This window comes from Urtica dioica, chromosome 8, assembly GCF_054948205.1.
Source record: "Urtica dioica subsp. dioica isolate 48M chromosome 8, U.dioica_male_clone48M_v1_H2, whole genome shotgun sequence".
Classification (NCBI taxonomy): Eukaryota; Viridiplantae; Streptophyta; class Magnoliopsida; order Rosales; family Urticaceae; genus Urtica; species Urtica dioica.
The window spans coordinates 48,295,436-48,307,174 of NC_142763.1; the positions used below are offsets into that span (position 1 = coordinate 48,295,436).

Below are 11,739 nucleotides of genomic sequence, written 5' to 3' on the forward strand. Positions count from 1 at the left end.
CCCGTCTTGAATCAAGGCCTCGATCTGACGCTTGAGTTGATAGCATTCGGACGTCAGGTGCCCGTGATCTTGGTGGTATTCGCAGAACTTGTTCCGATCCCTCTTTGCAGGATCCTTTGTGAGAGGAGTGGGGCTCCCTAGCTTGTCGCGGTGCAGAGCTAGGATCCGCTCTGGTGGGGTGTTCAAGGGGGTGAACGTCGAGAACTTTCGGAAGCTATCGCGTGTGACGGTCTCGGCCCGGGGAGGGAGCGGCTGTTAGGGGCCTGGCCTCCCTTGTTCCTCCTCTTTCGAGGGTCGGGGCGATCTCCATCCTGGTCGTCGCGGCGTCGACTACCTTGCCCCCCTGACTTCCGGCCATCTCGGCCATCGAGTTAATCCTCGATTCCCATATACGTGCAGGCTCTCGTCATCAGCTCTGCCATGCCCCGCGGGACTTTCCCAACAATGGACTTGAGGAAGTCGCTCGTGTGAACTCCCTCGGTGATCGCCGTGATGGCGTCCTTGTCGTCGAACCCCTCGACTTTGTAAGACTCCTCGGTGAAGCGAGCGAGGTATTGCCTCAACGTCTCGTCTCTCCCTTGCCGAATGGAGAGGAGGTGGGTCTTCGACTTCTTTTGCGCCACGAGCGTGGTGAAGCGGGCAAGGAAAGCCTCTTGCAAAGCCCGGAAGGACGGGATGCTCCCGGGTCTCAAGCTCTGGAACCACTCAAAGCCCGACCCTGTGAGGGTTAGGCTGAAGGCTTGGCACAGGGTCGCGTTCGGCTGCCCTTGCATTGCTATCCACGTCTCGTAGTGTTGGATGTGGAAGTTCGGGTCAGTCCTCCCATCATAGGGAGGGATGGACGGCAATTTGAAGTTCCCCACGCAAGGTTGCGCGACGATTTGCGCGACGAAGGGAGAGTATGATTCCTCGATCCCTCCATATGGCCTCTGCCTCCTCGACTCCCTCATCTCGATGATTTGGTTTTGGAGGCTCTGAATCATCGTGACCATGTCAAGCCCGTTAGCAGGGGTGACCGCCGGGGCCACGGGAGTCGCCGGCTGGCGCTCGTTGGACGCTTGGTCCACGATATTGGCCTGAGGTTGGCCGAGAGTTGCGACGGGGAGCGCGTCCCTCCGAGAGTTGAGCCTTTGGCGGAGATCCTCCCCTCGGGAGTTTCTCTGCGCCGTCAAGCGCTCTCTCAGGTCCACGCTCGGTGCGTGGTGGGGCGAGTTCGCCCTTGGTCGGGCCGTGCGGCGAGCGCTTCGGCTATCGGCCCCATCATTGCCCAGAGTCGCTCTCTCCTCGGTGAGGGGCCGTGTCCGGCCGCCTCTTGAAACTGAGGGGGCGAGTCCCCGGGAATGTGACCGTGCCTGTCGTCGCGCCGGACGCGACGGACCGGCCAAAGCACCATCGGGCCTCTCGGGTCGTGAATGGGCGAGGCTAGGAGTCGCCTCGTCGGTCCTTGACTCCCCCACATAGTCGGGGTCGGAGTTGCTACGGGTGGATCGATCCTCGACATCGTAGCCGAGGAGATCGGCAATGAGCGAGCCGTCGACGCCGGGACGATCTGGAAGCTCTGCGAGCCGCCGAGCCGTGTCCTCTCGGAGCGCGGCCTCGGGGTCGTTCGTCGGGTCTTGGGGCTGGCTCTCGTTATCACGAAGTTGCCCTTCAAGACGGTGAGCGAGGCTCCGGAGACCGTACCTTGGGCTCGTCGCTCGAGTGCCGGCGGAGGTCGCTGGAATACGACTCATCTCTCGAGAGTCGCAAGAGTAGTGAGAGTGTGGAATGGAAGGGAGAGCGCGCTACGGTCGGTGGTCCCCTCCTTCTAGCGCCAAAATGTTGTCGCTCGTTTTCGGACAACGATTTAGGAGCCCCGAACGGTTCGACCCAAGGCCGGACCAAGTGGTCGCGTTCGGGCTCGAGCGTGTCGGACTTGGTGGCCCAAGTCGTCCCTTAGCTGTCGGTGATGTCTGCTTCGTCCAGGCGCCTGAAAAAGCAAGCGGGGAGGTGTGAACTACAAAGGGGAAACAGGGGGGTTGCCCCTGTTTACCTCTCCGACGCTCAAGAATGGATTACCTTTTGAAGATGGTGGGCCTCTTGTATTTATAGGCGACCAAGGGGTCATTGGTGGGCCCCTTGGCCGAGGATAACATAGGCTCGGCCGAGGATAGAATAGAATGGCCGAGGATAGCATAGGATGGCCGAGGATAGCATAGGCTCGGCCGAGGATAGCATAGGATGGCCGAGGATATCATAGGCCTGTGAGGCCGAGGTCGAGCTCGTGAGGCCGAGGTCGAGCTCGTGAGGCCGAGGTCGAGCTCGTGAGGCCGAGGTCGAGCTCGTAAGGCCGAGGCCATCGGGCTGATGGCCGTGGATAGCCGAGCTCGGTCTTGGGCTGAGGCTTATTGGGCCGGCCCTTGGCCGAGCCGGCCCACGGGCCGATCAATGGCCGGGGTAAGTCTGATCGCTGTTTTGCCTCTGATTGGTCCCGATCGAAGGTCGGGCCGATAACATTGCCTAACCACATTTGATGATTTGTCTTGTTCTATTCAGGAAAAGAGATCAGGGATAACGATTGGCAGTGCTGAAATGTGTGGGGGACTCTACCTTCTCAAAGCCAGAAATGACTCTCACAAAGTAGCCACTACCTCAATCCTGCAAATAAGTTAACCTCTTCTATACATGATAGTGATATTATGTTGCATCACTATAGATTAGGCCATCCAAATTTTATTTATCTCAAGAAAATGTTCCCTGATTTATTCAACAATAAAGATGCAAGTTTATTTCAATGTGATGTGTGTCAATTAGCAAAGCATACTCGTAGCACTTACAACCCTAAGGCATACACACCATCAAAACATTTCTCAATCATACATAGTGACATTTGGGGTCCTTCCAGAGTAAAAAACATAAATGGTGCAAGATGGTTTTTATCTATCATTGATGACCATACTAGAATCAGCTGGGTTTACCTAATGAAAGAAAAATCAGAGGCTTGTTCTATCCTCATTCAATTTCACAAAATGATAAAAAACCAATTTGCATCAGATATCCAAGTAATACACTCAGATAATGCCAAGGATTATTTCAACACTCAGTTAAACCAATATTGTCAAACCCAAGGTATTGTCCAACTCAGTTAATGTGTCCAAACCCCACAACAGAATGGAATAGCTGAGAGAAAAAATAGGCACCTATTAGAAGTTGCTAGGACTCTTATGTTTACCTCAAATGTACCTAAATACCTCTGGGGAGAAGCCATCTTAACAGCAACATACCTCATCAATAGGATGCCCTCACGTGTCTTGAAATTTAAAACTCCTTGTGAAGTTCTTAGGGAATCCTTTCCTACTACTAGGCTTATCTCCACTATCTCACCTAAAGTCTTTGGCTGCTCAGTTTTTGTACACACATATGATCAGAGTAAACTGGATCCCAGATCTATAAAATGCATCTTTATTGGCTACTCTTCCACACAAAAGGGTTACAAGTGCTACTCACCTCAAAACAGAAAAACATACATATCCTATGATGTCACTTTTCATGAGACTACACCATTCTTTGCCAATTCAGAGGGAGTCAGCAACTCTATAGTCACCCCTCCTGATGAAGAATCACAAACTAACCCTCACAGTCACTTAGACATCATCAACCTCTCACATGACCCTGACCAAGAAGCCATGCCACCAGAAACTCACACAGATCAGTATCTCCATGAAGCATCTCCATCTCAATTCCAAAATAGATCAGAGGAATCAGAACAAGGTAACAATAGTCCTAACTCACCTACACTAAATGTAAGTGACAGTATGACAGATCTGGACATGCCTATTGCATTGAGAAAGCCAGCACGTGCATGTGGCCCCTATCAAATCCAAGACTTTGTCTACTATGGAAATTTGTCCACCAAGTACCAGGCCTTTGTAACTCAGATGGACCAGGTCACCATACCTGACTCAATTCAAGCTGCAATGGAAAGTCCTGAGTGGAGCCAAGCAGCAAAAGAGGAGATAGCAGCACTCGAGAAAAACAAGACATGGAGCATTGTAAAACTACCACCAGGGAAGAAGACAGTGGGGTGCAGATGGCTCTTTACAGTGAAGCACAAGTCAGATGGCTCAGTTGAGAGATACAAAGCCAGACTAGTCGCCAAAGGCTATACTCAGTCCTATGGAGTTGATTACCAGGAGACCTTTGCACCAGTTGCTAAGCTCAACACAATCCGAGTTTTGATGTCAATTGCCTCAAACCTGGATTGGCCTCTGTTCCAACTAGATGTGAAGAATGCCTTTCTCAATGGCAATCTTGAAGAAGAAGTGTATATGGACTTGCCCCCGGGATTTGAAGATGCAAGCGACAAGGATCGAGTATGTCATCTCCACAAGTCCCTATACGGTCTCAAACAGAGTCCAAGAGCCTGGTTTGGTCGCTTTACAAAAGTACTCAAAGAGTGCAGCTATACTCAAGGACACTCAGACCACACACTTTTCACAAAGCACTCAGGTGAAGGAAAATGCACAATCCTAAGTGTATATGTGGATGATATCATTCTCACTGGTGATGATCAAGAGGAGATCAAGAGACTCAAGACTGTCTTGGCATCAGAATTTGAAATTAAAGATCTCGGAGAGTTAAGGTATTTCCTGGGAATGGAGGTTGCAAGGTCAAAGCTAGGCATTTCTGTGTCACAAAGAAAGTACACACTCGACTTGCTCAAGGAAACTGGCATGCTGGGGTGCAAACCAGCAGATACACCATTGGATCCTAATGTGAATCTAATGAAGAGGAGCATTGAGAAGGGAGTAGATAAAGGTCAATATCAGAGACTCGTTGGGAAATTGATCTATCTATCCCACACCAGACCAGACATTAGCTTCTCAGTGAGCATGGCAAGTAGATTTATGAATGATCCATCTGATAGTCACCTAGAAGCCGTAATGAGGATCCTCAGGTACCTCAAATCATCACCAGGAAGAGGATTGATGTTCAAAAAGCTGAGTTGCCATGATATACAAGTCTTCACTGATGCTTCTGGCATGTGTTCTTTTGTCTGGGGAAACTTAGTCACGTGGCGCAACAAGAAGCAATCAGTCGTATCAAGAAGCAGTGCTGAGTCCGAGTTGAGGTCACTAGCACATGGTGTGTGTGAAGGAATCTGGTTGAAGAAACTGCTCGATGATCTGAAGGTGCAAGATGAGGGACCAGTGAAGATGTGGTGCGATAACAAGTCAGCACTCAGCATGGCCAAAGATCCAGTGCATCATGACCGGACAAAACATGTCGAGATAGATAGACATTTCTTGAGCGAGAAGATAGATGAAAATGTTATCTCCATGCAATATGTCAACTCTCAGAATCAAGCTGCTGATATCCTCACCAAGCCATTGCCTCGACAGCAGTTCCAGGATAATTGTTCCAAGCTCGACTTGATTGACATCTATCACCGAGCTTGAGGGGGAGTATAGAATTATCCGAAGCTATTGGGTATTGAGCGATCTGCGAGCTGCGAGTTGAAGCTGGGCGAGGAGTTGAGCGATCTGCGAGCTGCGAGTTGAGCGAGCTTCGAGTTGAGCGAGCTTCGAACAGCTGCGAGTTGAGCGAGCTTCGAACTGCGAGCTGCGAGTTTTGTTTCGTTTTAATTAAAACTAGTTGGTTGTTACGTTTACACGTGTTCCTTTATTATCTGCTATTAGTTAACCTGTTAGTTACGTTACCTATTCTTTAGGCATGTTTAGCTCCGATAGCTTGGCTGTTAAGCTATCGGAATAATAGGCTATTGTTATGGTATTTTAGTTAGTTTATTCATCATTTCCCTGTATAAAAGACTCATTCGAGTATCTGAAATAATATCGAGAATTCTCATTCCCATGTTATTGCGCTCTAGTTTCTACAGGAAGTGACAATTTCGTTAATCAATATTTTACCTTCCGAAGATTAAAGGAAATGATATTTCCATTAGGAAATTTTTGGTTTAATGAAAATTGTAATTTTGGATTTTTAGTTAAAAATAATAATAAATAAGAGACAAATAATACCAATCGTTAGATGTCTAATTATCAACTTTGAAGAACTTTCTCAATTAAAAAATACAAATACAAATGACTGATGAAAATTAACGGAATGAATGCCTTTCGACAGCGCCTTCCTCCACTTCCAAAACGTTTTATTGAAAGAGCTTTTTTCTCATGCCGTTAGTTACGAAAATAGTATTTTTTTGAGGCACAAAAAAACAAATGAAAATTTTTCTTCCGCTAACTACGTACCTTTAGCCCACCATGAGTATTGACAATGCTATAATATAAATATATATATATATATATATATATATATATATATATATAATAAAGAGCACCTCATCTCCCACTTTCAACCTGAGACCGCCACGTGGCGTTGCCAGACGGCGACACGTGCCGGTCTTAAAATTTTTTTTCTCTCTCATCAATATATTTTGTATAATTTTTTTATGTATATTTTTTTTTCTCCCTCTCTCATCAATATATTTTGTATAATTTTTTTTATGTATATTATAATCATAATTACTAATACTATATTATACTATATCAATAACATACATTATTTTGAGTATATGTTATTTTATATATATATATATATATATATATTTGGAAAAACTATGTGGTATTAATATTACACGTAAATTTTATATGTTATGGTTTAATATATAATACACTTTTACAATTTAACGTAACAATATATATTATTAATATAAATATAAAAATTAATGACAACGATTTTGCTAAATTTAATTATTTTTCTTATTCTATTTTTTTTATTTTTATTCCTTATTTTCTGTTTAAAAACAATAATAATTTTGTTGATTCACGTGTTGAAACTATATATATATATAATATATATATATATATATATATATATATATATATAAAAGATGGAAATGAATTCGTAAGGGAATGAAAGAAAAAGAAAAATGGAATGCTAATTCTCCAAACTCCAAAGTGAGGTATATGGCCCACAAACGAAAGACCATTGTTTTTTATAAGGGGACAAACAGCCGCTACCCAGCCTGGCCTCTCATTTCAGCCATATATATGTGTGTATATATGAAACTTTATATTTATATTATTTTTTTGTTGCGATGTGCTACTGAATGAAGATAAATATTACATTTTAATTTTAATAGAAATATATCTAATATTTAATGAGTACTGTAAAAAAAAAAAAAAACTAGATTAGGTAATAATAATATATATCATGGGTTCTTCACACACACCTCCTCGACACGGAAAGGTCATGGGTTCAAATCCTCATGGGATGCAGAAATGCATATCCCCTAAGATTTATTCTAATAATTATGTAATCTTGACCAATAGTGTCACCTACTATGTAATCTTGGCCGATAGTGCCACTTGCGCTTTGCACTGCTAATATATCATATAATCCTGGTCGATAGTGCTCCTATTAAATATATATATATATATATATATATATATATATATATATATATATATATCAAATATTAAGGGTAATGGAAGTGAGTGACGATCAGGATAGCGGAAACGGCCAGATATCTATTTTATAAAATTAATAATAACACAGGATAAAAATGAAGTGACTTAAAGGTCCACGTCTAAATTCTAAACTTCTAATACTCTTGATTTCGGTCCCCCACCTCTCTCTCTCTCTCTCTCTCTCTCTCTCTTTTCCCCTGTAGTATATACCTTGTAGCATCTAAATTAATAAGGATCCCATTAACAATTGTCATCTCAACTCAAAATAATTATTCAATCAAATAGTATTCTATTTTTCCTTCACTTCACCTCTCTCTCTCTCAAACTATCCACTATATATAACCCCATCCCACTACCTATAGGCTATAGCTCTCAACTTCAAACTCACGAACTCAATTCCCTCTTTGCTAACACTATTTAGTCCTATCATATAACATCCTATATACGTACATATCAAGATTCAAGAAGCAGCAATGGGAGTTCCATCAACAATGATGCCTTTGCGGACCAAGAAAACAAAGGCGGTGGGGATTCCGACGGTGGATCTTTCTCCGGCGGAGGGAAGGTCAACTGTCCCGGGGTCGGTGGTCAAAGCCTGCGAAGAATACGGGTTCTTCAAAGTGGTCAACCACGGAGTGTCAAAGGAGTCCATTGCCGGACTTGAAGGTGAAGGCAAGGCCTTCTTTGCCAAGGCGACGGCGGAGAAGCAACGGGCTCTACCCGGGCCCACAAGCCCATTCGGGTACGGCTCCAAGAACATCGGCCCAAACGGTGATATGGGAGATCTCGAATATCTCCTTCTTCACGCTGATCCTCTCTCTCTTTCTAACTCCTATAATTCCATCTCCGACGAGCCAGCCAAATTCGGGTATATATTTCTTTCCATCTCGCTTCCATATTTGTTTTAGGGTTTGTCAGGGAACGTTGTTTTCGCCGTACTTTTATACCCTACGTGTTTTTTTTTCCCTTTCTTTTTTCTCGATTTATATTTCAATGTTTATTATAGTAACACTTTGAATAAAAAATAAATTATATTATTGCCGGTTAGTTTTGTTCTCTAGAATAACAGAATTTGGTCAAGAGAAACATTGTGTTTCAAAAGAATTTTGTGTATTAAAAAAGACACATTTCCTTAATATCAAAAGTAAAGAATAGAGACATGTATATTTATTATATTTATGTTAAGAAATATAAACATTAATATATATGTATACCCATCTACCATTAACAGATAGGGTCTTTGGTTCATTATTATTCTATTTCTGGCATTCTTCATGAATATATATATATATATATATATATATATATATATATATATATATATATTATATCTGGGGCAGTTGTAGGCAATGGTGTAGATAGATTTATACTGTACGTGATGTAATAATAATAAAGAAAGTGAAGAACATTTGAATTAGTTGCACGGCACTCTTTCAATGCTCTGGTCATGGACTAAATGTAAGCAATATTAACCTTCATGCAAACCTTCACACACACACACACACATATACATAATATATATATATATATATATATATATATATATTAAATATTGTACATTTTCCTTTCTTAATTGAAAAGATACTTTCCTTATTTAAAAGATATCCTTGTACTATTTAACTGGAGCCACTTCACCCTTAAAGTTCTATATCCTTATAATTTTAAAATAAGAATATATATCATATATATGAAAGAGAAATGTGTTAGCAGATAAGTCCCTAATTTGGGGTTGCAATAGTAACACGTGCAACCTCATGATTTGAGCTTGATTAGTCCCAGATTGTAACTACTCAAGCAAGAGCTTTTACTTGCATGGCCTTCTTTTTCTTTTTCAAACTATATATTTAAAATTGTAAACTATTTTATTTATTTTTATGTGACATGCATGTCACGCTTTCGTCTTCAAATAATTTGAGGCCACATCTTTTAGGTTTACGTGGTAAACATAGTTTTTATAGCACCAATTTCACTATTTCAACTTGTAAAAGGTTTTCCCCCTTATTTTTGAATTAGTGAAAGCGTGGTATTTATATCATTTGAAAAAGAAAAATGAAGAAAAAAAAATGTCAATGATAGTCGTTAATAATATGATGAGTTTTTTTTTTGTTTTTTTTAATTTTTATTGTTAGTGAGGGTTTGAACCCACAATCTCTATTTTGGATGTGACATGAAATTACTAACTAGACTAGGTATAACTATAATATGATGAGTGTGTTAAGCATATGTGATGTGATCAAATCAAATATGGACATGATATTCTATCTCATCTCTCGTGAATTGACATAGTCAAATACCCATAAATGCATTCAAGAAAATAGTTAGCTAATATATATATATGTATATCAATCTATATATGCGTGGAATTCACATTAGACCCCACTTTTCGCGGGAAGAAGATAATAGTAAATAATAGCTAAAATAATTGTATAGAAATCACGAAAATAAAAGCCAATGTTAGTTAGTGTTACGATATTTAAGGCATAAAATAAGCATAGTTACAGAATGAATTGTTACTTAAAAATGGTATTAATTTTGGTTTTTGTTTTGGAATTGTGTAGCCGTGTAGTGAATGATTATACACAGAGTGTAAGAAATTTGGCATGTGACATTCTTGATCTGGTGGGGGAGGGTCTAGGGGTGTCCGACAAGTTCAGCTTTAGCAGACTAATCAGAGACGTCAACAACGACTCACTTCTCAGACTCAATCACTATCCTCCTGTCACCCAGTCTCAATGGGACCCAGATCAACACTCCTCCGAGACCATCGGATTTGGAGAGCACTCCGACCCTCAGATCTTGACCATCCTTAGATCCAATGATGTGGCGGGCCTCCAGATCTTCTTGCATGATCATGGTCTGTGGGTCCCAGTCCCAGCGGACCCTGATAACTTTTATGTCTTCGTTGGTGACGTCTTAGAGGTATATAGTAGATAATTTATTTACACAATTATCTTTCTAAAATCAACAAAATAGTCAAAATGTATTCCTAATAAACGAGGCATAAGAAAAACGGAATTGATTTTTGTCCCGATTCACGATTAGTGACGATCCACTCACGTGTTGACACGTGGCAACGAACTGCCACGTGTCAACACGTGAGTGGATCGTCACTAATCGTGAATAGGGACAAATAGCATTGCTCTAAGAAAAATAACTTGTCAAAATTGGTTTTCATCTCTTCATCAGAATTTAACTCGGTAGATTAATTTTGACTGAAAATTCTGGTTCAAATTAATTGTAATCGGTTTAAAGTATGTTATTATTATTGGCTTTAAAGCAATGTGGCAGTACCAGAGTCTTGTGTTGTGATTAATGACAAATAATATAATTTGTGTAGGTATTGACGAATGGGTGTTTGAGAAGCGTGAGACACAGAGCTATGACAAACACGACTAGCGTAAGAATGTCAACAATATTTTTTGGGGCTCCGTCGTTGAATTCGTGGATAGAGCCGTTACCCAATTTTGTTTCTGCCCAAAAACCCGCGCTATACACATCATTCACTTGGGCCCACTTCAAGAAAGCCGCTTATCGTCTGTGCTTAGGCGACTCTCGTCTTGATCTCTTCAAGATCCATCACCATGATAACCTAGATTTGGTACTCAATCAACAAACAATATAGTACTTGAGATGAGAAGGGGAACATGTATATAGTATTCAAGTCTTTATTTTGTATATAGCTTTTATGTATTCAAAACTTCAAGGTGACTCCTTGATTTTGCTTATTTTTGGTCTTTTCTCTAGATAGCTAGCTTGATTTTCTTTTTTTATTGGTTTGTGCGACCAACAAGTGTTGTATAGGACGTTATCTTTTTTATTTTTTTTTATGAAAGTCGCGAGGATTTAATCATTAATAGGCAAATTTGCCAAAATGCACTCCCACAGGTCGGTTCCACGAGCTCCACGCGAGCATGGAAAAGATCTTGAAGTTCCGTTTGGCGAGGGAGATTTTTATTCGAAAGAGAAAATCAATCATATCTCCTAAAAAAACCTCTTTAATTAGGGGTCATCAACCCACTTTCTTCCTAATGATTTTACTGTCCTTGCATTTCTATATGGCGTGGAAAATGGATTCCATGTCTGAACGACAGTGAAGGCGCCGAGGGTCGATGACCATGCCTCGAAGGGACAAGACAGCAGCGGTGGGAAGCCATCCTCGACCGAGTTTCCACACGAAGAACCAGACATGTAGCGGGAAGTGCAACTTCCAAACTGAGGACTACCATGCTCTAGTGTCTCCGAAGCGATTAAGTACCACCGAGTATTCACC

General features: G+C 41.8%; 1 protein-coding gene across 1 annotated transcript; it reads left to right on the forward strand.

Annotated features, from left to right (window-relative positions):
- Positions 1-7,737: 7,737 nt before the first annotated feature.
- Positions 7,738-11,482, forward strand: GA2OX6 (gibberellin 2-oxidase 6). The gene is made up of 3 exons (XM_089623607.1): positions 7,738-8,337; positions 10,028-10,388; positions 10,807-11,482. The coding sequence occupies exons 1-3, from the start codon at positions 7,943-7,945 to the stop codon at positions 11,089-11,091; spliced, it is 1,041 nt and encodes a 346-aa protein (XP_089479733.1). The 5' UTR covers positions 7,738-7,942; the 3' UTR covers positions 11,092-11,482.
- Positions 11,483-11,739: the final 257 nt, after the last annotated feature.

Bases quoted from the DNA above. Each gene is read 5' to 3' on its own strand.
- GA2OX6 (XM_089623607.1), top strand. From the start codon at position 7,943: ATGGGAGTTCCATCAACAATGATGCCTTTGCGGACCAAGAAAACAAAG. The intron at 8,338-10,027 runs GTATATATTTCT...GGAATTGTGTAG, and splicing joins GACGAGCCAGCCAAATTCGG to CCGTGTAGTGAATGATTATA. The intron at 10,389-10,806 runs GTATATAGTAGA...TAATTTGTGTAG, and splicing joins TCGTTGGTGACGTCTTAGAG to GTATTGACGAATGGGTGTTT.